Below are 26,020 nucleotides of genomic sequence, written 5' to 3'. Positions count from 1 at the left end.
ATACTTAGATAACGTTCCCGTTTAGGTAACAAAGCCAGGTCTGAGAGCGATCGAGACAGTTCGCCGCTTGGGAGAAAAGTGTGTGTGCTTGGACCCGGTTGTTGCGGATGGCGGATGGCACGGGAAACAGACCGGCAGGCGAGAAGCCGTCTCTCAATGGCAGAGTCGGAGGTTGCGTCCCAGCAATCCATCCTTCTCACGGCAAGTTGCCATTCAGTCGAGATCTCCGGCTTTTACCCCGGTGAATTACCCCCGGTGAGTGGCACTCTCAGGTGACGCAAGCGATTACAAAGCTTCGACTGGACCAGTGAGCTCCGATGCTAGGAAGAAGCATCATCCGTTTCCGTGTACCGGTAGCACTCTTGGGGCGAAATGGTCGAAAGAGGGCAGGCCTCAATGTATTGATTCTGCAGTCACAACCAAACAACAGAAAGAAGATGTGAAAGTTCCAATTGATATTGCAAAGAAAAGATCCGCCGGGGGACCCTGATGTCGTCCTAGCTGATGCATCGTAGCTCGATTCCAGGGCATGGCTCGGCCTGTCAAAGACGGGTAAACCGGCGAACTCCACTAAACAATTCATCCGGCGAACCAGATCAGCCAAATCGTGCAGCACGCCCGGCCAGCAACGGGTGGGTTTCAGGTGGGCACTGTTCATGCAGTAAATGGTAATGAAGCCGACCAGGCGGGTAGTGGTGATGATGATGAGGCTTCAAAGTATTTGGGATTCTGTACTCGTAGAGGTAAAGAAGCGACAAAGGTACTTCATGCAGTGGGCAGTACCTGACAAGACAAGTCTACTTGTAGGTACCTAGTCTCGGTCAATTACCAACACCTACCCCACCTCCGGTTCAACATAATCTTCCACCTGGATGAACACTCGTCCTGGACTTGACCCCCAACGCTCTCTCCTTAGCCTGTGGTGTCCCTGCCATCGCTGCCAGGTGCTCGTCTGATACATAACTTGACCCCGCCTCCCAGTTCCTGTCTTTACTAATCTTCTTCTCTTCTGCTTCTGCAAATTCTCTTCTTGAACCCTTCTCCCATCACATACCCGACATCTTTGTCCAGAATCGCAAACATGTCGTCCTTCACCGAGACAGATCAGCTCGCCATCAACACCATCCGTGTGTTAGCTGTAAGTAATACCCTTGGCACTCTGTTTTGCGCTCTCAGCGTTCTCCAAAATCCCAACAAAGCAGTCTTGCAATCCCCGCGCCCCGTCATGGGGAAGAGCGAGATTTACCCCACTAAGAGTCATCATCGCGAGAACCAGTTTCTCGGGCCTCAACCACGAGCTACGGGTTCGCCATGATAGACATTTGGGAAATAGCTGCATGTCTTATGGTTTGAACCAGTTATGCTGACAGAATTTACCTGCTTAGGCCGATGCTACCGCCCATGCCAACTCCGGCCACCCTGGTGCCCCCATGTAAGTTGCGCCGACAAGACAGCTCAAGTGGAAGCTGCATGCTTCTCTCCAGCGTAATATGTACTGACATCTTTTCTAGGGGCATGGCTCCCGTTGCCCACGTCCTTTTCAACCGTTTCATGAACTTCAACCCCAAGAACCCCGACTGGCTCAACCGTGATCGCTTCGTTCTCTCGTAAGTGCAAATTGCCCCGCGCCGAAAACGGAGCTTTAGCGAGCCCCATGGGAGCAAGAATTTGACTAACAAGTCTGCCTCTCTTCCTAGTAACGGCCACGGCTGCATGCTCCTGTATGCTCTCCTCCACCTCTACGGCTATGCCCTTACCATCGACGACCTCAAGGCTTTCCGCGTAAGTTTCCACTGTTTCTTGGCGAAAGGATACACAAGGCTGACACCTTATCGCGCAAACAGCGTGTTGACAGCATCACCCCCGGTCACCCCGAGGCCCACGACACCCCCGGTGTTGAGGTCACCACTGGTCCTCTCGGCCAGGGTATCTCCAACGCCGTTGGTCTTGCCATTGCCCAGGCTCACACCGCTGCCGTCTTCAACAAGCCCGGCTACGACCTTGTCGACAACTACACATACTGCTTCATGGGTGATGGCTGCTTGATGGAGGGTGTTTCCGGCGAGGCTTGCTCTCTGGCTGGTCACCTCCAGCTTGGCAACCTCATTGCCATCTGGGATGACAACAGGATCACCATTGACGGTGACACCAACCAGGCTTTCACTGAGGACGTCCTCAAGCGCTACGAGGCCTACGGCTGGCACATAGTCACCGTCCTGGATGGCGACCACGACCTCGACAAGATCGCTGATGCTATCCAGAAGGCCAAGGAGGTCACTGACAAGCCTACCCTTATCCAGCTCAAGACCACCATTGGTTTCGGCTCCAAGAAACAGGGCACCCACGATGTCCACGGCTCGCCCCTCAAGGCTGACGATATCAAGCAGCTCAAGGAGAAGTTCGGCTTCAACCCCGAGGAGAGCTTCGCCGTTCCCCAGGAGGTCTATGACCTTTGCCACAAGACTTCCGCCAAGGGTGCTGCGAAGGAGGAGGAGTGGAACCAACTCTTCGCCAAGTACGCTGAGGAGTTCAAGGCTGAGCACGACGATCTCGTCCGCCGCCAGAAGGGTGATCTCGCTGAGGGCTGGGAGAAGCACCTCCCTGTCTACACCCCCTCTGACCCCGCCGTCGCTTCCCGCAAGCTTTCCGAGACTGTTCTCAACAAGATCTTCGAGGCTGTTCCCGAGCTCGTTGGTGGTTCCGCCGATTTGACCGGCTCCAACCTTACCAGGTGGAAGGGTGCCATTGACTTCCAGCCTCCCGCCACTGGTCTCGGTACCTACTCCGGCCGCTACATCCGCTTCGGTGTCCGCGAGCACGGTATGGGTGCCATCATGAACGGTATGGCCGCCTATGGCACCTTGATCCCCTATGGTGGTACCTTCCTCAACTTCGTCTCTTACGCTGCCGGTGCCGTCCGTCTCTCTGCCCTTTCTCGGGTCCGCGCTATCTGGGTTGCCACCCACGACTCGATCGGTCTTGGCGAGGACGGCCCTACTCACCAGCCTATTGAGACCCTGGCCCACTTCCGTGCTCTCCCCAACTGCATGGTCTGGCGCCCTGCCGATGGCAACGAGACCAGCGCTGCCTACTATGTTGCCCTTACCTCCAAGCACACCCCCAGCATCCTCGCTCTCTCCCGCCAGAACCTTCCCCAGCTTGAGGGTTCTACCATCGAGAAGGCCATCAAGGGTGGTTACGTCCTCCACGAGGTTGAGGGTGCCGACATCACCCTTATCTCTACCGGTTCCGAGGTCTGCATTGCCATTGATGCCGTCAAGGAGCTCAAGGAGAAGCACAACATCAAGGCTCGTGTCGTCTCTATGCCCTGCATGGAGGTCTTCGATGCCCAGCCCAAGGACTACCGCCTCAGCGTTCTTCCCGACGGCATCCCCTCCATGTCCATTGAGGTCATGAGCACCATGGGCTGGGAGAAGTACTCTCACGAGCAGTTCGGTCTCAACCGCTTCGGTGCCTCCGGTGCCTACCTTGATGTTTACAAGGCAAGTCCCCCTTCCAATATCCTCTTTGTATGTTTCTTTGGCGCATTTGCTAACGTTTTTGCGATTTGCAGAAGTTCGAGTTCACTCCCGAGGGCATTGCCAAGCGCGCCATCGCCACCGTCGACTTCTGGAAGGACGTCCCCAACATCCGCTCTCCTATCAACAGGGCTTTCCAGCAGCTCATCTAAGAAAAAAAAGAGGTGTCGTTTTCGGGGTAATGGAAGGAAAGGAAGGATCGGAATATCTTGGTTCGGATTTATAAATAAGGCAACATTTAGGGCGCGGGCGACATCCTATTAGGAGAGAAGTGTCAGTCCACGCTTTAAGAGGGTCATCAGCGGCAACAAAAACCGCCGCCCTCATGATACGAATGTTATGAAAATAGAATCCATTTGAAAGTTCACATAGCGTTTGTAAAAGCATTGAATTTTTCTGATCCCAGTGGGCAAACAGTCGCGCAAAGTATCATGTTGACGGTTTTATATTAACACCAGTGATGGTTACACGAGCTGAGGTCGGATTATCGTAGCAAAAGGGGGAGGGGTGGTTGGTGCCACATTGAGAACCCCTGTGGCTCGCTAAATCGGACACCCCTGCCGGCCGATGTTAGTGGGCGGCAACCAGATGCCAGCTGGCTGCTCAAGCACTGTTGCAGCTCCCTAGCACGTTGCCCGCGTTGCGACAGCTTGGGAAGCTACAACAAACAACTCCCAATCCAACGATAACCTGACATACTCCTGCTCTATCAATTCAGAAGCGCGTCCATTCCTTGACGAGTGACCTCGAAATCCCTACGATCAATTCCAAGCTAGTTTAATCCCGGCGGAACTGGTTCTCTTATCGGCAACTACCAGTAACAACGAGAGCTAGCTCATCATGGCGGACGAGGACAAGGCCAAGGCCGAGAAGGTCGCCGCCGCTAAGAAGAGGGTACAGTACCGTGCTTGACTATACGTATTACTCGACGTTTAGCCCACAGGGACTGACAATCATTCATTCAGCTCGAAGCATTGAAGAAGCAGAAAGCCAAGAAGGCTGGCGGCGCATCCAAGAAGGAGGATAAGAAGGAAGACAACCCGCCAACATCCGAAGAAGCCCCTGCCGATACTCCTTCGAGTCCCAAAGAATCAGCGAACGAGACCGAAGAGAAACCATCCGAAGAAGTCACATCCCCGACATCTGCCGAAGCCGCAGCCGAGGAGCCCACGGCGACTGATACGACCGCCGCCGAAGAGGAGGAGAAGGCCGAATCCCCGGCTCCTTTGCAAACACCAACACTTCCCTCTCTCGCCGAACAATCGCGAGCCCGGTCAACCTCCTTCCGCAATGCCTCCATCTCGGGCGCCCCCGGCGCGCTGTCCCCGAGCTTCCTCAGCCCAGACGGCGAGACCGCCCCTGACATCTACCGCAAGCACGTCAGTCGCATCGAAGAGCTAGAGAAGGAAAACAAGCGACTGGCCAAGGAGGCCGCCGACGCAGAGAAGCGGTGGCAGAAGGCCGAGGAGGAACTGGCAGATTTCCGCGAGGCGGAAGATGGTAAACAAGGTGGGGAAGGGGCCGAGGACGTGGAGAAGCTCAAGAACGAGCTGGCCGCGCTGCAGCGCCAAAACACTCAGCTGCAGACACAACTAGCGCGCGCAGGCGGGAACGGTGCCGGAGGCGGCGCGCACGGCCGCTCGCCGTCCATCTCGGTGGGTGGTGCTGGCGGGTCACCCTCGGCGGCGACGGCGCAGCTGGAGGCGCAACTGCAGAGCAAGTCGGCGACGATCGAGACGATGGAGCTGGAGATGTCCAGGCTGCGCGCGCAGGTGGAGAAGCTGTCCGCTTCGGCGTCGGGGCCGTCCGAGCAGATCGCGGCGCTGGAGGAGAAGCTGGCGCGGGCGGAGAAGGCGGCCGGGCTGGCGCAGCAGGAGTTGGCGGATTTGAAGCAGAATCTGGAAAGAGTGTCGAAGGAGGCGGTCAAGGAGGGGTCGCAGCGCGCGTCGGCGGAGACGAAGTTAAGGGCGCTGGAGAAGGAGGTGGAGGAGGCGAATAAGGCTAAGGATGAGTTGGCGAAGAAGGCGGAGGCGTGGGAGAAGAAGGTTGCTACGCTTACGACGTTGCACAAGGAGCAGGATGGCAGGACACAGGCTCTGAGGAAGGATAAGGAGGTCGTAGATAAGGAGCTGGCGGAATTGAAGCAGAAGGTTGAGAAGTTGGAAGAGGAGAACCTGAAACTGCGAAAGAAGGATGCCCGGGAAGGCGGTGGTGTGGAGGAAGGCCTGGATGAGCTTGAGGAGGAGGGCCGTCTCAAGTTGGAGAAGCGTGTCAGAGAGCTGGAAGCTGAGAATACCGATCTCAGGAGGGGCATCTGGCATGAAAAGAGGAAGGAGTTGCAAGTCGGGCCTGAGGCGTTCGAAACTGTCGACCTCGGCGGTGGATTGCACTCATCCGCGCACGGTCACCAGCATCACAAGAGCCGCGGCGGATTGGGTGAGTTCTTTACAAGTGGCCTTAATGCGCTTACCGGTGCTGCGGGTGGCGGGGATCACCATCATGGCCACGGCGGTGCTCTTGATGAGCTACTTGAGGATGACGACATGGAGTTTGATGAGGAGGCATTCCGTCGTGCACGTGAGGAAGAGCAGAAGAAGAGGCTGGAGCGAATCAAGGAGCTCAAGAGGGCGCTGAAGAACTGGGACGGCTGGAGGCTCGACTTGGTGGAGAATAGGCGGGGTGGTGGTGAGGGTATTGGTGAGATATTCGAGATCTGAATAAGAGGGGTCTGAAGTGAATTGCCGTTTTGGAGTTGGGATGAAATCTCAGGTTCTCGGTCTTCGCATGATGCAGGCTCTGAATAGAGAATCACTCCTATTGTACAGTCTTATTGAAGGTTCCTATTGTACACTGCAGCTAGCAGCAGGTCCGAGGATGTAATATTTAGTCGGCCGTCTGTCTTCCTCTTCTTCGTCCTCTTTGCAAACTTTCTGCGAGTTAACAATCAGCGACACTCGACATCACTTTTGCGATCAACTTCTTTTCGAAAACTTTCCAAGTCTTGGGCGAGTCTCGAGTCTTTCAACCGTCATACATTCTGTCATCTCTTCTATCAACTCTCTCTTCTACCAACTCTCTCTTCCATCAACTCTCTCTTCCATCACCTCTCTCTTCCATCACCTCTCTCTTCCATCAACAGCCTTGTCCATTAACAACCTCGTCAATTTTGCGCTGTCGAGCCAGGCTTTGCTCTGACAATCGACCAACCTCGCTCGCACTTGTTTACTTGCGGTCTATCGATTGGGAAGATTGCCATCCCATCTCCGCCCATTCACGAGTCCGTTCTTCGTGCCCAATCCCAAGTCAAGAACGCTTCAAAGTCAGAGCGGCATTGAACTTTTCCACAAATATTTCATCATTGGTGAGCTTTCGACCATTCAGCATTACCTCACTTCCATCTTCCAAGCAGTATCAATGCTTCAATTGGTATCAGTGTACTAATCTACTATGGTTATGAACAGAACTCCAAGCAAGATGCCTTACGATATCTTCAGGACCGAGCCGGAGTTGGTCCAGTCCCAACCACTCCGTAAATCCGTCAACTTGGCCAGTTTGACCACCGCCTCGCTCGAACTGTCCACCATCCATCCCGCCTCACAGAAGCGCGAACGAGACGAGTACGAAGAAGAGTCCGAGGCCTCCTACGACGCGGACGAAGAGGATGAAAGCTTTTTGAAACCGGAATCGAAACCGGAAGTCCTCACCAGCTCACCCTTCGACACAGACGACGAATACGAAGGCCCGACCTTCCAAGAATAGTGCGCCTATGAAAGGGCCAAAAAAAAGAAACAAGAAGAACACCAGAGATATCCGTCGCCTCTTCCACTTTCAGAGCAAGGTAGTCATCGCCGCCGCCGCCGCCACTCCTGAGCCTGGCAAGGTATACACCGACGTCGACGAGGCGCGCGTTTTGAACGGCATCGCCTCTGTCAAGTTCTTCAACTGGCTTGGCGAGAAGGACAGAGACCTCTGGGACTGGGTCACCGATAACTGGGGCGTCGACAGATCCGGTCGGCTGTTCAAGTTGAAGGAGCAGAGATGCTACATATTGTATGAGGGCGAGGATGAGGGCAAGGATGACAACTTTGTTAGGGCCTTTCAGATCGCATACGACGAGATCAGGGCCAAAGAACAAGTCATCGACCTGACCACCAAGCTCTTGGAGGAAATTTTGTCTCTGCACTCCCTCCCTGTTTTCGACAACTTCAAATGGATCTCCTTCATCGCCCTTTGCCGCCGTGTCACAGACAAGTCCCTCGGTCCTGGTTTCCTCGGAAACCAGCAACTTCAAGACCTCGCCACCCAGTGCCGCGCTCTTTACCGGTCCGCTGACACAGCCATCAAGTTAGTCGATCTGCACACCACCGCTTTGGTGTCTGCGCCGTCCGAGTCGGTGGGAGGTATCAAGACCAAGATGGAGGATTTTCCTGAGATTGGAAGGTCGTTGGAGGTTCTCGGCTTGAATGGGGTGCAGGATTTCTTGAGGCTGGAGGGTATGGTGGAGGGACGTGGAGGGGATAAGGATAAGGAAGGGATTGTGAGGTTTTTTGAGGAGAGGAAGGAGGGGGTTAGGAGGGTTAGTGAGATGGCGAGGAGGGTGCGGGAGGTTGTTTTGAGTGTAAGTTTTTCTCTGAGAGGCTGAGAGGGTGAGGTGGTTTGAGAGTGAGTTTGGGATGGGTGGGGTTGTGATGGCGGTTTGATCGATGCTATGTGTGCCGGCAGAATGGGGGTGGTGCCGTGATGAGGGTTTGAGAGGGTGTATGGACTCGGAGATGTGAGGGGGAGTGGTAGGGTTGTGGTTACCTTAGTTCGCGGAAGTGCGATACTCAGGCTGTTCCCTTTGTGCTAGCCAAGATTCTGAGGCGCTTCTAGCCCGGATGAGTAGTTGCTCCTTCCTGGAGATGTTCCTTCCTTTCGATCATCTCAAGAATTCGATCGCTCCATGAAGTCAGTTCTCAGTCCAAAGTCTAATTGGCAAGAGTCTCTCTCTCTAGCCTTTCTTTCCTGTTTACATCACAGGGCTTGCCTCCTGGTTCGTTCTCTTGTCCATCTTGCTTGGTTCTTGCCTATGCATGTAGAGTTCCGATACTGCTGGCGGCAACTGTCTTCTAATGCGTCCTCTCATTTTCCTCAATACGGGGTTCGGCTCGCGGCTTCAGCAAAACCGGGTTCTCTGAGCTCATTTCTCCGACACTGTTGCTGTCGGGACCGAGCAACGCATGCCTGCCCATACGGCCATCCCCACCTTCTTACCTGCCCCGTAATGAGGGAAGGTGGCGGTTGATATGTGGGAAGGTAGCCGTTGATATATAGAAGGCATACCTTATTCTAAGAAGTAGCTTGTCGCCGGCACAGAAGGAAGCCATTTAGAAGGGGAAGGATGCCATGGCTGTCAAGGAAGGAAGCTATTCCCAAAGATAAGCCGGACGGAAGGTTGGAAGTCTGTAGGCTGCGAGGAACCGTGTATATAAACCCAGGCTCCCCAAACTTTTCTTGTTTTTATTTTATTTTTGGCTTCTCTTGCTCTTATGAATCAACCATACTACCAATTTTTTGGCCTCTCTAATATTTTGCTCACAGCTACTTCAGCAACTTTACTCACGGCTCTGTTCCTCTCCAATATCACAAAGTTTTCTCATTTGAAGCACTTTGCGAGCTTGCTCGTGCCCATTTTCATTTCCTCCACAACTGGGCTAGACGCTGTTCCTTCCAGGCGTCAACTCCACGACAGTGAAGACAGAAAATAAGTTCTGTTTATTCCATTCAGTGAGTTTCCACAAGAACCGATTCATCTATCATCCATCAATTTGTTTCATGGCATAATGCCCGGGCCTTATCGAAGGCAGCTATGTGTGGTGAACTGTTACTAACACAATGAGATGGAGCAGAGCTGTGAATTCATATTCATATCCAGCGGGACGAACAGGGAGTTCCTTCATCTTCTACGGATCTGTCCACGGCTTCATATCGAAGAGCACTGCGCAACTTACATTAGTTGCCCGCATTCATCCGAGGCAAAATGAACCCTGTCAATGGGGTAGCCGAATCTCTACGTCGTGTCGAAGAAGAGGTGGAGCAGCGACAGAGTGTTCTACGTCTCATCAACCTACCCGACAAGACGTCCGAGGAAGACTACACCGACAAAGCCCGGCTCCTGAATGGACTTCATGCCGTCGAACAACTTGGCCTAATCGGAAGCGAGATGCTAGAGAACTTTTCCATCGATCAGTTTGGCAGAATCCAAGTTCACACCCCTGGCTCGTCGTGCAAAAGCTTCGCGAGAGAGTTCACACATGTCAAGGATACAAGAAGTGCCCGGTCGACCTTGTTATCGCTTTTGATTGAGCTCCTCGACGATACCAAGAAGATTTTGGGTGTAGGACGTCCCAAATATCCCAAGTATTTTCCGTGGTTCACGTTCTTCTGGAATGTCCAGGACCTTAAAGAATCCAAGCATCCCATCCCGGAGCCCGTGTTGGAAGGTGCCTCGACAATTTGTGACAGTTTCTGCAACGAAATACGAAAAATGCAATTGCTCGCACAGAAGACGTTGGTTGACATGCAATTGTCAGATATCGGGAGTGTTAGGATTAGGGACGTTTGCCATGCCTTTGAATTAGGCGATAATGATTGGCGAACCATAGCGGCTCATCTTGCAAAAGAAGACCGATTTGCTCTGAAGAAATTTGTTGAGGAGAGAGTTCAGCCATCGGGGAAGCTTGAGGAGTTTCTTCGGACTGTTTGCCGCGTCCGTAAAGCTCTCGAAGACAATCGTGGATTGTATCTATCTGGCTTCATTCCCGAGGAATCATGAAGTTGGGAGCTGTGTTGGACTGGCAAGATCAGTTTGCATTCGCTCCGAGAAGTGTCATTTCCGCTTTGAGAAATGCCTGCCTGGAAGTATCTTCGCTGTCACCATCCGGCAGTGTTCGTGTACTTGTAAGATCATCGGTAGAGGTAGATAATAGGAGGAAAATGCATAAATAGCACGAGATTGAAAAACCAGACCAAGTATATCAGACGCGAGGTGTCAAGACCGAAGTCTGCGCAATCGATGTCAATGTGAATGAAGTCTGATGACGTTCAGACACTTGCGGGAAGCAAACGTTTCATTTCTCTTCCATCTCAACTTTGCTATCTCGTCTCGGAGGTCTGCAAGTGCACTATAAAAGTACCCTTTCTTCCCTCGAACTGGAACAGAAACTTTTCTCCCTTTCCAACAACAATCTCGAGCTTTGATTCTCGCCAAAGCAGACCTCAACTGTCCAAGGCCGTTCCCTCTGTTGCCTGCACTAGCCTCTATCGAGGTACTCTCATTCGAACAAGCCTGGTGCTCTCGAGTCACTCACTTTTACTTGTTCGGCTGCATGCAAATTGAGAATCTGATCACCACGACATCACTCAACCCTCAACCCTTCGACACTTTGACCTACCCCAGCCTCAGTCCGCGTTCTAAAGGATACGGAAGGCATATCGCGCCGCAGGATTGCATTTCAGTGTCATACTCTACCATCGGTAAGCATTTTGTCATTCACTTCCGTTTCACTCCCCGCTCGTTGTCGAGCCAAGTTCTGCCCCGGTGACGTTTTGCGAGCAAGTCCCTTGAGCGAGATCAGATCTAACTCAGACTGTAGCAGAGAGGAGTCATACCCTACGCAGTTGCGCAGAGCAGTAACGGATCGGTTCAATCTTTTACGGCGTGCTCTTGACCGAAGCGACATCATGTCGACCTCTACGCAGCACGATGACGCTTCTCGGAAACGTAAGCGTGACGCAGCACAAGACTCTGAAAGCGAGGGCATCGACGACACGACGAAGAGAATCCGTGGCCTTACCCGTATCTTGGAGGAACCGGACTCCAATCGTATCTCAGACGAAGCTATTCTTTTCTATGCTACCAGCGCGATTGAGTTCATGGACGATTTCGAATCCCTAGTGACTGATATCATGATGGACATTTCCATTTCCAATCCTGAGGGCATCCTCATCGACATTGGAATGGACGGCTTCGGTCGCCTTTTCATTAAGAGGGGGAAAGAATCCGATCGCACCTATCACGAGTACTTCCACAGCATTGCTGCTAGCATCCGCCCTAGATGGGCTGTGCTGAAAGCCATTAAGGAGCTTCTTGGTCAAGTTCACAAATTGCCTGGAATCAGTCCATGCATCAGCATTGTATGGGACTTGGCGTCATTTGCGCACACAGCCGCCGAGAAGAAACTGTAGGATGTGGATTTCCAGAAGTTTTTTGAGCTCTGCGGTGAAGCTGAGGAAAAGCTTGGGCAGAAGATCTCAGACACTGAGCGGATGATTGAGTTCTACCAGGAGCTACGCATCAGGGATGCGTGGACGGCGGACGCACTGAAGAGTACTTCAGTCCTTGAGCTACTTCAGCTAAGGCCCGATGATGTGAAAGCACTGGAGGAGTTAACCATTGCTCAAGAGATCGCTGATTTTCTCAAAAAGAAACTAGAGCCTTTTAAAGAGCTTCATGGCCTGATCCGTAATCTTGAAGCGGAGCTCAGTGGGTGTTGACCGTACGGCAAAAAGCAGCCAGGAAGCTTACCTGCCACTGGAACCATCAAGAACGACAATAAGATCGGTACACGGAAGCCTCACGCAGACTTCCAGAACCCCATAAACCAACAGCAGAATATGGTCCCAAAGTCGCTTCTCGATATCACTTACTTCCAGTTTTCTTGCTGGCCTTCTTTCTCTTCTCTTCCCACACCTCGGTGCTTATCCCGATTTATCAACGACCGAGTCTAATTCATCCTACACACTCCTTTTTCCCCAATTCAGCTGACGATATGATACGGAAGTCCAACTCAACCAACACACTCCTTTCTCCCCAGTTCAGTTGACGACATGATACGGAAGTCTGATTCAACCAACACACTCCTTTTTTTCCCCAGTTCAGCTAACGATATGATGCGGAAGTTCAACTCAACCAACACACTCCTTTCTTCTCACTTCAGCCGATGACAGTATACGTACGCCATCCTCGTCATCGGCACCTTTCAGGCCACAAACACAGGAGATACGCGGCTCACCTTATAGTACGATCACCTCTCGGCATAGTAGACGCAGTGGCTTGGGATTCTCGGAGCACTCCGCTGTTCACATGACGAACCCGGGAATATGATCGAGTGCTTGGACTTCAAGGGGGGCCGTCTCGCTGTATACAGGCCTGGTTTTTTAGCAGATCGCTAGATAGAAAGTTAGCTGCTTCAATAATTTGATTTGGCCCATTAAGTAGTTTTGAGAACTAACCGCCCCTCGTGATTTATGCCGCGTGTTATGATGTCCTTGGTGCCCAAACCGATGTTATTCTTCGACGGAAAAAAGAGAGAGAAAAAATGATAAAGGTACGCCGAGTCCACATTATACACGATATAGCAATCATACAAACATCATCACTTGGTAGATGAACAGAAAACGGGTGTGAACAGATAGTCAACATTAAGGATATCAAAACGTAAAAATGTGGGTATTTCAACCATCACTCGAACACTTCTGCTCCACCAAGCCATGTCCATACAAGTCAACACAGGGGTGGCGCTTTACTTCCATAACATGGGAGTACCTATCTGTAAATGAAACCAAAAAGAGGAGCCATATCTCAAACCGCATCAAGTCACAACATGCTCGCTTCAAACCCAAAAAAAACTCAATCAAGACGGCGCTGCCCCAGCAGTAAACAACTCTGCACCGGGCCTCCTCGCCCTCGCCACATCCTTCGCGCCACCATCCACCTCCGCACCGGTCGCGGTCGCAGTTACACTCGCAGGTGGTTCGCCCTTCTCCTCGGTCAAAAGCGGAATGTTATCCAAACTGCTTGTGCTCGAGCCCGAGCTACCATTGCCATTACCCTCACCATTATTCTTGATCGTCTCACCAAGCCTCTTATTCTCCTCCTCCTGCCCTACAGCATGCGGCGTCAACATCGGGCTCTGCATCATGCCGTCGGGGCTATGCTGCCACTTTGCCACCTCGGCCTTCATTGCTTCGAGCTCCTTCTGGAAGCGCTTGCCGAACACGTCAATGTAGTAGGTAGACCCATTGTAGACGGACCAGGTAAACACGCCCATGAGAAAAGCGGCCGACAACCAACGGTAGTAGAACCAGAGCGGGCAGGGCAGCATGGTCAAAACGGCATACGTGTACTGGATCAGCATGAAGGCCGACTCCTGGAGGGACTCGGGCAGGTTCAGGATCGCCTTGCCGAGCCAGTTCTTAGAGTACGACTTGCGCAGCCAGGTGAACGAGGTCGGGCGGCCGGCGGCGATCTTGTCGCGGCGGCGGACCGTGATGAAGAAGTAGTACGAGAGCTGCCAGATGGCGTACGGGATCGTGGACCAGGCCAGCATGGAGATGACGTTGGCGTAGGCGGTCGGGGAGCCGGGAGGGGAGGTCTTGATGGTCCAGATGGAGGGGAAGCGCTCGCGCTGCTCGTCTGGGTCGAGGAGGTGCACGATGCAGTGCAGGGTCGCGCATGGCATGATGTGGATGAAGAGTGAGGTGACCTTGTCGAGACTGTGGAACACAAGGGAGTTGCGCCACATGATGATGGCCACGGCGTTGTTGCCGTAGGCCAAGCAATAGACGGCCGTGAAGAGGCGCTTCGAGCCGGGGAACACCCACAGGCTGAGGAGCAGGAGGAAGTTGACGAAGTAACAGAGATCAGCAAGGAAGTAGTGGTAGCCTTGCTTGTGGTACTTGTAGAAGCGTATGGGCATGAAATAGAGGATCTGAACCGTGTACCAAATATGGAACCATTCGGGGAACGCGCCAATCAAGTAGCCGCTGATAAAGATGTTCATGACGCCGAAGATGAAGGCTATTTTCTCGCGGAGTGTGATGGCCTTGGTATCGTTCCAGCGCTTTCCTAGCTTATCAACGTTGGTGCGCATCCGCTTTTTGTATCGCTCTAGCTGCTCCTCGGCTGTTGGGACTCGTTTGCGCCATTCATCCACCATGCGCTCTCGGGCAATCGCACTCTTTTCTTTCAGGGCCTCGCCAGACTTGCGCATCTTCTCTGTTCGGGCATGGATGCCTCTCTGCAATTTTTCCAGCTGCTGAGGGAGCGCAAAGTTATCGAGAAGGTCGAGAACGGTCAAGCGATCGAGAGGAGGGAAGACATCCCACTCGTCGTGGAGAGTGCTGCTCATGCTCCCGGAAAACGACCCATTCCTCGATAATACTGCTGGACTTTTCGGGGTCGTGACATCGAGAGTTGGGGTATCCGGATCATGTTCTCCTGGCGAAGAGTTTAGGGGTGGTGTTGAGGTGGTGTCTGGTGTCAATATGGCCTCGCCATCGGTAGATGGTGCGCCTTCTGACTTGTGGCTCAGTCCCGACACCGGGAGACTGATCTCCGGTTCCGCCAAATCGGCCATGGCTGGTGGTTCGTGTTCTATGCTTGTTGTTGCTCAAAATACGACAATGTTATCGGAATGGGTGATATGGGAGGAATTGAGTTTCTGTAGAGGAGAAATAGGTCAGATTGAATTCGCAGACATGATTGTCATCGCAGTGGGAGATGGTAGGTACATATAGGTTTGATATGTACTAGTCAGAAACCCTCGTGTGGTGGAGATTTACTTACACAGCCTTCAAATAGCGACGTCAATGGATGGAGAAGGCTCGTAGTTGGCAGAAGTGAAACCAGCAGCAGGTGTTTTTGGGGTCGAGGGGATGTCGTAGCTATTTCTAGCTGATCAAATGTGGAGCAGCAAGGTCGAGACGAGATGATGTCGTCAAGATTGGGCTGCAGCGCGTCGCAAAAGTTGTGTTGTGTTTTCGGTATGCGGGCAGTGGCGGGTCAGTGCTTTTTGTTTGGCTCCCGTCAAATAGCTATGCAGGGTGAAAAGAGACGGGATGCGCGGGAAAATGACATATGCTTGACTTTTGGTGATATCGCTGCAGATATAATCCACGATGTTGTGAGGGCAGATAAGAAACTTGGATAAGATGGATACACGTGGTCTGAAATAGATCAGATAAAAGGCTGGGAAGATGGGAGATGTCTCAGATTTGAAGCTGGAAAAAGAAGACCTTGTGACGACTGAGGACGGCGGGATGTTAGTGTTGTTAGTGCGAGGACTCCAATGACGGTGTTTGGATGCAGATTCCCCCAGCATGTGATGCAAGCCGGCCTAACATTGGCAGGGAATGCTGGGCCATTGGCGATCCGATCGCTGCTGACGTTGTTGCTGCAGATTTTAGTGTGCTGCTTCAGAACCCTGGGAGCTGCCAAGTCTGTCATGTCAGTCAAGCCATCCAACGCCACATCTTGTCGTTTTGCTGACATCGAGCACAACATGTTCTCATCAAGAGATTTGAAGAGATCCGAGACGTTGAAAGCTTGATTTCGTCTGTTTCGTAAGGCTGGAAAGACCCGTGGCATCCTTGGCTTGATGGATGAGTTCTACTAGAGGCAGGTCCAGAACATCATTGCTTCTTCATACATACGGGCTGGTGAACTGTGCATTGGCTGTAGCTGTCCCGAAGCAAGGGGAAGTTGTCAAAAAAAAATATACATTTGTTGGCCAATCTCGGACACACGTACACCGAGTAAGATGTTGTCATGTCATTCTCAAGCAGTCTGGAACCTCGTCTCCTTCAGCTCCCAGTAATGCTCCAAAAGCAAAGCAGGGTGGACATAAGATCATGGGCTATGACCCTAACCCTTAGTTACAGCACTGTCGTCCCACCTCTGCCGCCGTTGAGCTTAGGCACAAGCTGGATCGCATGGTCCAAGCGCCCGTCTGTCCTTCAATCGCTCTCAGTGCTCCCCCACCTCCTGCATGCGACAGATGCTCGACCTTGGCGACCTGCCCTGGGCAAATTATTGGGGAAAGTCGCGACACTGGATTGACCCGGTCGACTTTGTTGCCGCTACCGCGCCCACGTCTGCCTGCGATTACAAGCTTGCGATTCCAACCCATCGCATCACCCTCGACCTGTTTACGCGCCTTTTTATGTTCCCCGATCGCGCCGTCACCGCGGATTCATGTCGGAGCGCGTCGAGTCTCCATTTCTAGCGAGTATCGTCTGCGCTAGCACAACAGCACTATAACCAGTATCCCATCGCATACCGGAGGCGCGTCCTCCTGCAGGAGACCAGCAACCGCAAACATGGGCAAGCTCATCCGTCTCGAGCTTTTCAGTAGGTCTTAGTTTTTGCTCCGAAACACGACACTTGGTCGCGAGCGTGCCGAAACTCACCATGTTTGCCGTAAACCAGACTTCAAGTCCTACAAGGGCCACCACACCCTCCTGTTCGGCGACTCCTACTTCACCTCCATTATCGGTCCCAATGGCTCCGGAAAGTCAAACTCGTAAGTTGCACCGGGTTGCGGTCGATAGGGACTGCTTTCGTATTGACAGGCGCGCGCGTTGCTAGGATGGATGCCATCTCCTTCGTCTTGGGCATCAAATCATCACACCTCCGATCGACCCATCTCCGTGACCTGGTCTACCGTGGCCGTGTTATGAAAACCTCGAAAATCCAAGAAGATGGCACCGCTGCCCCCGCTACTAACGGCGTCAATGGGCACGAAGACGGCGAAGACGAAGATCCTTCCCAACGGTCATCGAGGAACGACCCCAAGACGGCTTGGGTTATGGCCGTCTACGAAGACGATGCCGGCGACGAGCAACGATGGAAGCGAACCATTGCAAACGGTGGATCCAGCGAGTACCGCATCAACGACAGAGTGGTTACCGCCCAGCAGTACAACGATGCGCTCGAGGCCGAAAATATCCTGATCAAGGCGCGTAACTTTCTGGTCTTCCAGGGAGACGTTGAAGCCATTGCCTCGCAGTCGCCTCAGGATCTTACCCGCTTGATCGAACAAATATCTGGAAGTCTGGAATACAAGGCCGAATATGAGAAGTTGCAGGCCGAGGTCGAGCAGGCTGCCGAGAATCAGAATTTCCAGCTACACCGGAGAAGAGGTATCAACTCGGAAATCAAGCAGTATCAGGAGCAAAAGAAGGAGGCCGAGAACTTCCAGCGGAAAACCGAGGAACGAGACGAGGCCGTCATTACCCACATCCTGTGGAAGCTATATCACTTTCAGAGGGTCATGGACGAATCTAGCGCGCAAATCCAGGAGCACCAGGAAAACCTCAAGGAGTTCCGTCGCAACGTTGAAGCCTTCGAAAATAAACTGGATGCTGCTCGTAAGGAGCAGGCTACGGTAGGACGTGAGGTGGGCAAGGTTGAGAGGAGCATCAAGGCCAAGGAAAAGGACATCGAAGACAAGGAAAACAGTCTTGTGCCAATCGATGAAAAGATTGCGCAAAGCACCCAAGATATGGGTGTGCTACGGAAGCGCATTGTCGAAGTGAAAAAGGACCGCGACAGCCAAGCATCTAACATCTCCAAATTGCAAAAGGATCTCGCCACCGTGGAGAAAGCGCAGCAGCAATTCGAAAAGCAATGGGCCGAAACACTCAAGAAGCAAGGCAAGGAGCTCAGTGATGAGGACCGCAAGGAGTACACTAGTCTTCAAGCCGAGGCTATGAAGAAAACTGCCGACAACCGGGCCAAGCTGGCCAACCTCACGCGCCAGCTCAAGAGTGACGAGGTCACCGTCAACAGCTTGAAAGGCAAAATCGACAACTTTGACGCCGCTATCGAAAAGCTGCAGACCGAGGTTCAGTCGATCAAGGATAGAAGAGACGCCAGCCAGGACGCGGTACAACAACTCCGAAGCGATATCGCCGCCAAGAAGAAAGAGTATAACAAACTCCAGTCTGAGCGCGTAAGGATAAACCAGACCAGGACTGCCCAGGAGGAGAAGCTGCGGGAAATCCTTCGCAAGCTGGAGGATGCGGAATCTGGCCGGCGCCAGAATGAGAAGGAGACGAGGTTGAGAAACATGATCAGTGACCTCAGGCGCATATACCCAGGTGTCCGAGGCCGTATTGGAGATCTCTGCAAGCCCAAACAGAAAAAGTTTGACGAGGCGGTCATCACAGCCCTTGGACGTGACTTCGATGCAGTCGTCGTGGACACCGAGAAGGTTGGTATGGACTGCGTGCAGTATCTCAAGGAGCAGCGATTCCCTCCCTTGACGTTTATTCCGCTCGACAATATCAAGGTCAACAGCTCAGTTTCGGCAGTTAAGGGCATTTCCGGAGCGCGACTGACCATTGATACAATCGACTTTGATCCTTCCCTCGAGCGTGCCATCAGCTACGCTTGTAGTGGATCTGTTGTCTGCGACAATCTCCATATCGCAAAGGACATCGTATACGGCAGAAAGATCCAAGTCAAGGCTGTCACCCTGGAAGGTTTCGTAATCCACAAGGCTGGTACCATGACCGGTGGCCGTTTGCCTAATGAGAAGGGCGGCAAGCGTCGGTTTGAGGAACACGACATTCAGAACCTGCAACGGATGGCACAGTCCCTGAAAGACGAGGTGGCAGCTCTGGCGCAGTCTGGGCGACGAAGCGCTAAGGAGGATGCTTTGTTCGTCGAGTTCACGGCGCTTGAACAACGCCTCAAGATTCAGGAAGGTGAGCTGGCCGCCTTTGAGAAGAACCTCAAGAGCAAACAGAAAGAGCTCGATCATCAGGAGCTGCAGCTGGACGACTATGACCCCAAGTATGAGGAAAAGCACGGCGAGCTGGAGCGGACGCGGGCAACGGTACAAAAGTTCGAAAAGGCCATTTCAGACGTCGAAGATAAGATCTTCAAAGATTTCTGCAAGAGGCTGGGCTACGAGAACGTCCGTGCCTATGAAGCCCAACAGGGCACTTTGGAACAAGAAGCCGCCCAGAAGCGGCAAGACTTTGATATCCAGAAACAACGCATCCAGAGCAACATCACATGGGAAACCTCACAGCACACGGCGACCAGCGACAGGATACAGTCACTAGAACGGACCCTGCAACGACACGAACGAGATCTGGATTCATACCGACAAGAGAAGGCCTCCATTGAGGAGGAAATGGCGGAAGACCGGGAGGCGCTCGAGGAGCTGGAGCAGAGTCTAGAAGAGCTCAAGGCCTCCCACGCAGAAAAGACCAAGAAGGTACAGGAGGCCAAGCAAGACCTACAGAGGAGGAGCAGGGATATAGAAGTCAGGTTAAAGGAGATCAGCAACCTGGAGGCTACAGTGCAGCAAAGCAGTGCCCAAAAACTTGCCCTACTAAGGAGGTGCAAGCTTGAGCAGATCCAGATCCCTCTCCAACAGGGCTCTCTCGACGACATTCCAAACGAGGACGTACTGCTCCAGAAGGACCAGGATGCCATGGATGTTGATGGCGAAGACGAAGACCAGGAAGCCGAGCTTCTCGAGGCTGCCATGGACGACTACGGCATCGAAATCAACTACGACAACCTCGATGACGCCCTACTCCAAGACCCGAACGACGAAGTCGAAGAGAAGCTGCAAGAAAAGATCTCGGCCCTCACCGCCGAGATCGAGAAGCTCAACCCCAACATGCGCGCCATCGAGCGTCTCGAGTCGGTCAAGTCGCGCCTCGAGTCCACCGAAAAGGACTTCGAGGACTCGCGCGCGGCCCTCAAGGCCGCCCGGGACGCCTTCAACCAGGTCAAGGACAAGCGGTTCGAGCTCTTCAACAAGGCCTTTACGCACATCCAGGAGCAGATCACGCACGTGTACAAGGACCTCACACGCTCAGATGCCTATCCGCTCGGTGGCCAGGCATATCTGGACATCGAGGAGGACACGGACACTCCCTACCTGTCGGGCATCAAATACCACGCCATGCCGCCGCTCAAGCGGTTCCGCGACATGGAGCACCTGTCGGGCGGCGAGAAGACCATGGCGGCGCTGGCGCTGCTGTTCGCCATCCACAGCTACCAGCCGTCGCCGTTTTTCGTGCTGGACGAGGTGGACGCGGCGCTGGATAATGCTAACGTGGAGAAGATCAAGAAGTACATTCGCGAGCATGCGGGGCCCGGAATGCAGTTTATCGTCATCAGTCTCAAGGCTGGGCTGTTCCAGGATAGCGAGAGCTTGGTGGGCGTTTATCGCGATCAGGATGTGAATAGCTCAAAGACTTTGACGTTGGATGTAAGTTTTTGCTCCTTGTTACTGACTATCTTTCAGGATTATATACTCACACGTGTTTTCGTTACAGCTTCGCAAGTACAACTAGTCGTTGGTTCGGACTCCGTGAAGTCTCATGCCATGCCATGCATGGCCTTCCATTAGGCGGTGGGGTGTGTGTGAACTTGGTGAAACCACTTCAGGCGGGCGGGCAGTGTAAACAAAGCGAACGGAAGGAGTTTAAAGGAAGGCAATCATCAATCAATTGGTAGTTCACAACTGCAAAGTGGTTTGAAGGACAGAAATGCTTCCCTTCTTTTTTAGATTAGTCCCTTTTGATGATTCCCCCTGCCTCCCATCCTCGTTGTGGGGGGTCTTTTTGGTTGTGTTCGGCTATGTGCTGTTAAAGTCTTATGTACAATTTGGCTTTGCTCGGTGTATAGAGAGGCAAAGCGAAGCCTTGTATATTTTGTCTCAGAAAAAAGGAACCGAGAGCGTCAAACCCAGGTTACCACCTCTCCTTTTCTCTGAAGATTATGGGATTCTTACGTACTCAGCAGGCAAGAAACCACGCCCACCTGATTGATGGCTTTGCTTCCCGATCCCCGCCTGCTAAAACCCCGATGCTTAAGGAGCAGTAGCTATTCCCTCTATTTTGATGTCATCCGCCATGATGCCTCTTATATCCCCCTCTTTGACGCATCCTTTGCTTTTAGGCTGTGCGTACCATACCCAATCTCGTCTGCCATGAAATCAATTTGATTCCTCTCAACTTCTTCCCGATAGCCACATTGTAGTTGTGATTTCGCGCTACACCGGACTTGGTAGATTCCGATGAACAGTGGCAGTGATCTTTACGTCCAAGGACCGTATGAAGCGGCTCTATGGCCAACCCCATATTACCAGTAATAGTAAAGCGATCGATGATGTTCCCGCCAATGCATGTTAAAGTTCGTGTCTTTCTGTACGCTCCTTGGAGCCTTTCATTCTCGTTCTTTTCTCCCTTCGAGTTGTGCCAGATCTGTTCACTCTGCTCACATGACATCCTCAAACTCGAGATCGTCCTCCTCATCATCGCCACCCTCCATCTTGAAGCTCATAGGCATGGGGTCTTCATTCTTGACAGAGATATCGCCCTGGATCTCCAACTTGACCTTCTTAGCCGGGTGCTCATCCACCGCCGCCTCATCCTTAACCGCCGACGACGAAGAATCAAGCAGCGACGCAGCAGCCGGACCAGTAGCCTTGGATCCGCCCGTCGTCGGCACCGAGCTGGACGTTATCCACTCCGGCAGCGCGTTCTGCCTCAGCAGCTCCTCCTGCCTCTTCCTCGCCGCCTCCGCCTGCTCCGCATCATCATCGCCCTTCGAGATGATAACCTGCATCGTCTTGGGGCCCGTATTCGCCAGACCTTTAACGGCGCTGGGCTTGTGCAGCGCCGAGTCGACCGGCACGCTAGGCGCCACCTCGTGCGTCTCCAGCCGGACGATGGGCCTAGCATTCGCCAGCGCCAGATCAAAGTTGCACTCGGGTATCACCACCTTGTCGACCTCCTGCAACATATCCGTCATGAACTTGAACTGGTTATTCATCCTCGACAACTGCTGATGCCCGGGCGCCTCGCGCTCTTTAGCCTGCTCCAACACGGAGCCGCACCGTTGACAGGTGAACCCGCGCGAGGAAACCGAGTCCAAAACCTCCATCTGGCTCCACTGCGCTTCGCACCCCACGCGCGGGCACACGTACTCCTTGTTTTCCTCGGACGGCTTGGCGATCCCCTGCATGTCCTTGTCGGTCTTGTACACGCGCCACTTGATGGCGTCGATGGTCTGCCGGTAGTCGATGTAGTAGTACGTCTTGTTCTGCGGGCGCGTTTTTCCTGCTTGGAGCTCGGGTCGCGTGTGCACGACTAGGAAGCGGGCGTCGCGCAGGCCGGCGCAGGCTTTGTGCAGGTCTTTGTTGCCCAGCTTCATTAGGTGGCCGAGGTCGTCGTCGCGGAGGCAGGAGTGTTGGACGAGAGCGTCGATGATGAGGATCTCTTGTGTGCTGTAGAAGGCGCGCATGACGCAGCGGATGAGGGTTTTGGCGATGTCCATGGTGGCGATGCTGGCCCCTTTGCGGGTGCTCTTTCCCTCCTTGTTGGGTTGCTTTCAGTGGTGTGCGATGTATGTTGGTTGATAGATGGGTGAACTGCTGTTGTTGGGTGACGAGGAGTGACCAGCGCTGGGAGTGACCAGTATGGGACGATGGGACGAAAGTCGGCGAGGAACAGTCACCCGGCCGGCGGCGATAAGATGTGCGGATGATGGCGAACAAAAAGAGGGATGCCCGGCCTGAGATGTCACGGCTCTGATATGGAGGCTCCGAGATGCTACGGGAAAGAGACTTGCCCGATGCCGGCCCAGAGCAAGATTTGCAATCACAGTCCGTTAAAGAAAGGCCGGCCGTTAAGAACCTCGAGTCTCTATAATCTGCCAAAAGTCACGTCGATGGTTGAGGCACTATAGGCCTGCGGGCGCAAATGAATGACGCCGGTTGATGATGAATCAAAGTCGAAGTGAAGTGAAGGTTGAGGTTGAACCTTGAGGCGGTCTTGTTCCCGCTCTCTAACAGCGCCAAGCAATGCTAGTGAACGGTCCCGCTGCATCAAATGCCCGGTCCCTGGCATGCGGATGATCCCTGGTATCTGTAATCTGTACCGTCAGAATTAAAAACAAACACCTATTAGAGAAATCAAGTGAGAGAGGAGCTAGGAGCTTTCATCTGGCGATAAGTGAAAGGCAACTTCGTTGACCCATGGAAAGAGCAATTGTAATCGAACCTGAGGCGTCTAGGTCATGTATGATTTGTAAGATACGGTACTAAAGTTTCTCGAATAAGCGCATTGACCACTTCCACCAAGATGCCAAGCACAGTTCGCAAGATAGCATTTGCACGGAGTACTTCTGCTCGTCACTCCGAACCAACAACCAGAGCTCCGGATTGTTTTGCTTATTGCAAACACCACAACGGAAATGGTGATTTTGCATGCTTGATTTTCAAGGCTGGCTCCACGATCTTTGCTTTCTTGTTTTTTGGTGGTTACCTTCAATTATTCTGCTCATCCCATCTTCAAGTCGTGCGCATGGTTAACACGAGGCACAAGTTCGATGCACGTCACGGGCTGGCAAAGATTCCGACTACCGATATCAAACCTGGGCTTGCTGGCTGTCTTGTTCTAAAACCTTGGTGTTGATTGGATATCAATTGTTTTGTACCCTCAATTTTGGATATCGCGGGATTTGATATTCAGCAACACAAGCCGTCGTCATATCGACCCTTTTGGACATCGCCATTGAATAATGTCAAGCTATTTGGATACTGGAATTGTCGACGTTTGGCCACAATGACGCTGGAATTCCCGGTTATTTTTCTGCTTCCCACCAACCTAGGAGTGGATGAGCTCCACGAGTTGGAGGAGCAAATACCAACCCTCACATATGACATCAACGAGGCCGAAGTCGTCCTGGGAAAGGTGCACAGGAGAGAACGAGCCCTGTTCGAGCTTAGAAAACACAAGCTTGTAACTGAGGAGATATCGCCAGCGGAGGAAGACGAACCTACATCTCCCAGCCCGAAGCGAAGGAGATTCCAGACACCGGGGTCCGTTATCACAGAAGACTCGGACACTGCGTCAGATGGCGAATTTCATCCTCTCCTAACCCAGCCGACTCAGTCGACTCTTAAAGCATCCCCCACGACTGTCAAGGTGGTCAAGCTCGCATGGTTTACCGAGTGTCTCAAAGCCGGGACAGTCCTCCCAATAGATGACTATACCTTGTACAGAGGCAGAAAACAGCTGGGCAAGCCCACCAAGCCAAAGGAAGTGTCGCCAGCAAAGGCCGCGGATGTCATCAAACGAGCCCTAGCAGACCCAAAGCCTTCTTTTCATGGCTCACGGCCCGGATCTTCTCACAGCACCGCCAGCCACGGTCGACGCGATCACTTTATCACCAAGGCCCCGGCATTGCTCCATATGACTACCTCAGAACATGAAGTAGAGCTGCCTCCCATACCTGCCTACCTACACACCACATATGCATGCCAGCGTCCTGCACTCATGCATCCGCCCAACGAGCCCTTCATCAAGGAGCTTATGAAGATCAGAATAGCCAGGACACTACTAGGCGACAAGATTGGAGTGCGCGCGTATTCAAGCGCCATAGCCGCTCTCACTTCCTACCCCTATCCTCTCCGGAGCGCCTTCGAAGTAGCGAGACTACCAGGCTGCGGCCTCAAGATCGCCCAGCTATACCAAGAGTACCGAGAACACGGTGAGCTACAAGAGGCCAAAGAAGACCAGTCCGACCCCCGACTCGCCGTCCTCAAGCTCTTCTACGAGATCTGGGGCGTCGCCGAGACCACGGCCCGCGAGTTCTACAACAAAGGCTGGCGCGACCTCGACGACATCGTCGAATACGGCTGGGACACCCTAACGCGCGTCCAACAGATCGGCGTCAAGTACTACGACGAGTTTCAGCAGAAGATCCCTCGCGCCGAGGTCGAGTCCATATCCGACATCATCCTCGAGCACGCTAACAAGATCCACCCGGGATTCCAGATGGTCATCGTAGGCGGGTACCGCCGCGGCAAGCTGGCGAGCGGCGACGTGGATGTCGTGCTGAGCCACCCAGACGAGGCCGCGACCAGGGGCTTCGTCGAGCAGATCGTCGTGGCTCTGGAACAATCGAACTACATCACGCACACGTTGATCCTGAGCACGGCCAACACGGAGCGCGGGCAGGTGCCTGTGGCCTGGAAGGGGAACGAGAAAAGAGCAGGAACGGGGTTCGATACGCTGGATAAGGCGCTTGTGGTGTGGCAGGATCTGCACTGGACGACGGGCGAGAAGAAGAATCCGAATCCGCACAGGAGGGTGGATATCATCATCAGCCCGTGGAAGACGGCCGGGTGTGCGGTGCTGGGGTGGACAAGCGGAACGACCTTCCAGAGGGATCTGAGGAGGTATTGCAAGAAGGAGAGGTCGCTCAAGTTTGATAGTAGTGGGATTCGGAATAGGGCTGATGGGACTTGGGTCGATTATGAGAGCGGGCCGAATGGTGAGCCGGCGCCGGATATGTTGACGGCGGAGAGACGGGTGTTTGAAGGGTTGGAGCTCGAGTGGCGGCCGCCAGAAGAGAGATGTACTGGTTGATGGGATTCGGGGACCGGAGTTGCTGTCATTGTATACCTAACCTTGGAGTTGGTTATGTAGGGGTATATTGAAGCAAAGGGGCCTTCTGTTGTAGGGCTGAAATGATGCAATCCTTCTGACAGATATCGCTATACGGCATGGTTGGCTGCGAGATGTCCTTTGGGCTCGTGTGCCGCACCCGGGGATCTGGGATGGCCCTGAAATCGCACATTTCCCGCCCTATTTTCAGGGGAAATAGAGTTAGGGTGGTAGCG

General features: G+C 53.1%; 10 protein-coding genes across 10 annotated transcripts; 7 read left to right on the top strand and 3 right to left on the bottom strand.

Annotated features, from left to right (window-relative positions):
* Nucleotides 1-1,173: 1,173 nt before the first annotated feature.
* Nucleotides 1,174-3,906, top strand: B0H65DRAFT_457674 (Transketolase, thiamine diphosphate binding domain-containing protein). Its single transcript, XM_062826366.1, has 5 exons — nt 1,174-1,432; nt 1,512-1,607; nt 1,698-1,782; nt 1,845-3,503; nt 3,575-3,906. Coding segments are annotated over exons 1-5 (1,959 nt in total). The 5' UTR covers nt 1,174-1,430; the 3' UTR covers nt 3,692-3,906.
* A 290-nt stretch (nt 3,907-4,196) lies between these two features.
* Nucleotides 4,197-5,199, bottom strand: B0H65DRAFT_457672 (uncharacterized protein). The gene is made up of 2 exons (XM_062826365.1): nt 4,505-5,199; nt 4,197-4,433 (listed from the first exon to the last, which is right to left on the bottom strand). The coding sequence occupies exons 1-2, from the start codon at nt 4,903-4,905 to the stop codon at nt 4,370-4,372; spliced, it is 465 nt and encodes a 154-aa protein (XP_062684661.1). The 5' UTR covers nt 4,906-5,199; the 3' UTR covers nt 4,197-4,369.
* B0H65DRAFT_457670 (uncharacterized protein) lies at nt 5,193-6,674 on the top strand. Its single transcript, XM_062826364.1, has one exon. The coding sequence runs from the start codon at nt 5,279-5,281 to the stop codon at nt 6,254-6,256; it is 978 nt and encodes a 325-aa protein (XP_062684660.1). The 5' UTR covers nt 5,193-5,278; the 3' UTR covers nt 6,257-6,674.
* Nucleotides 6,675-7,013: 339 nt separating this feature from the next.
* Nucleotides 7,014-8,291, top strand: B0H65DRAFT_546413 (uncharacterized protein; the record flags this gene model as incomplete). The annotated part of the gene is made up of 3 exons (XM_062829442.1): nt 7,014-7,297; nt 7,374-8,157; nt 8,262-8,291. The coding sequence occupies 3 exons, from the start codon at nt 7,014-7,016 to the stop codon at nt 8,289-8,291; spliced, it is 1,098 nt and encodes a 365-aa protein (XP_062684659.1).
* A 1,267-nt stretch (nt 8,292-9,558) lies between these two features.
* B0H65DRAFT_568466 (uncharacterized protein) lies at nt 9,559-10,353 on the top strand (the record flags this gene model as incomplete). The annotated part of the gene is made up of 1 exon (XM_062830393.1): nt 9,559-10,353. The coding sequence occupies one exon, from the start codon at nt 9,559-9,561 to the stop codon at nt 10,351-10,353; it is 795 nt and encodes a 264-aa protein (XP_062684658.1).
* Nucleotides 10,354-11,261: 908 nt separating this feature from the next.
* Nucleotides 11,262-12,074, top strand: B0H65DRAFT_506786 (uncharacterized protein; the record flags this gene model as incomplete). Its single annotated transcript, XM_062828091.1, has 2 exons — nt 11,262-11,714; nt 11,766-12,074. The coding sequence occupies 2 exons, from the start codon at nt 11,262-11,264 to the stop codon at nt 12,072-12,074; spliced, it is 762 nt and encodes a 253-aa protein (XP_062684657.1).
* Nucleotides 12,075-13,107: 1,033 nt separating this feature from the next.
* Nucleotides 13,108-15,176, bottom strand: B0H65DRAFT_115777 (uncharacterized protein). The gene is made up of 2 exons (XM_062820647.1): nt 15,148-15,176; nt 13,108-15,022 (listed from the first exon to the last, which is right to left on the bottom strand). Exon 2 carries the CDS (start codon nt 14,936-14,938, stop codon nt 13,214-13,216), a length of 1,725 nt encoding a protein of 574 aa, XP_062684656.1. The 5' UTR covers nt 14,939-15,022; nt 15,148-15,176; the 3' UTR covers nt 13,108-13,213.
* A 1,503-nt stretch (nt 15,177-16,679) lies between these two features.
* On the top strand, nt 16,680-21,096 carry B0H65DRAFT_568463 (RecF/RecN/SMC; the record flags this gene model as incomplete). Its single annotated transcript, XM_062830392.1, has 3 exons — nt 16,680-16,710; nt 16,789-16,882; nt 16,948-21,096. 3 exons carry the CDS (start codon nt 16,680-16,682, stop codon nt 20,735-20,737), a joined length of 3,915 nt encoding a protein of 1,304 aa, XP_062684655.1. The 3' UTR covers nt 20,738-21,096.
* Nucleotides 21,097-21,606: 510 nt separating this feature from the next.
* B0H65DRAFT_506783 (uncharacterized protein) lies at nt 21,607-22,668 on the bottom strand (the record flags this gene model as incomplete). The annotated part of the gene is made up of 1 exon (XM_062828090.1): nt 21,607-22,668. One exon carries the CDS (start codon nt 22,666-22,668, stop codon nt 21,607-21,609), a length of 1,062 nt encoding a protein of 353 aa, XP_062684654.1.
* A 907-nt stretch (nt 22,669-23,575) lies between these two features.
* B0H65DRAFT_115736 (uncharacterized protein) lies at nt 23,576-25,830 on the top strand. The gene has a single exon (XM_062820646.1). The coding sequence runs from the start codon at nt 23,958-23,960 to the stop codon at nt 25,764-25,766; it is 1,809 nt and encodes a 602-aa protein (XP_062684653.1). The 5' UTR covers nt 23,576-23,957; the 3' UTR covers nt 25,767-25,830.
* The last annotated feature ends 190 nt before the right edge of the window (nt 25,831-26,020 follow it).

Source organism: Neurospora tetraspora, assembly GCF_033439725.1.
Source record: "Neurospora tetraspora strain CBS 560.94 chromosome Unknown B0H65scaffold_2, whole genome shotgun sequence".
NCBI lineage: Eukaryota > Fungi > Ascomycota > Sordariomycetes > Sordariales > Sordariaceae > Neurospora > Neurospora tetraspora.
The sequence above is the reverse complement of the archived record's forward strand: the minus strand, read 5'-3'. Positions and strand labels throughout refer to the sequence as shown.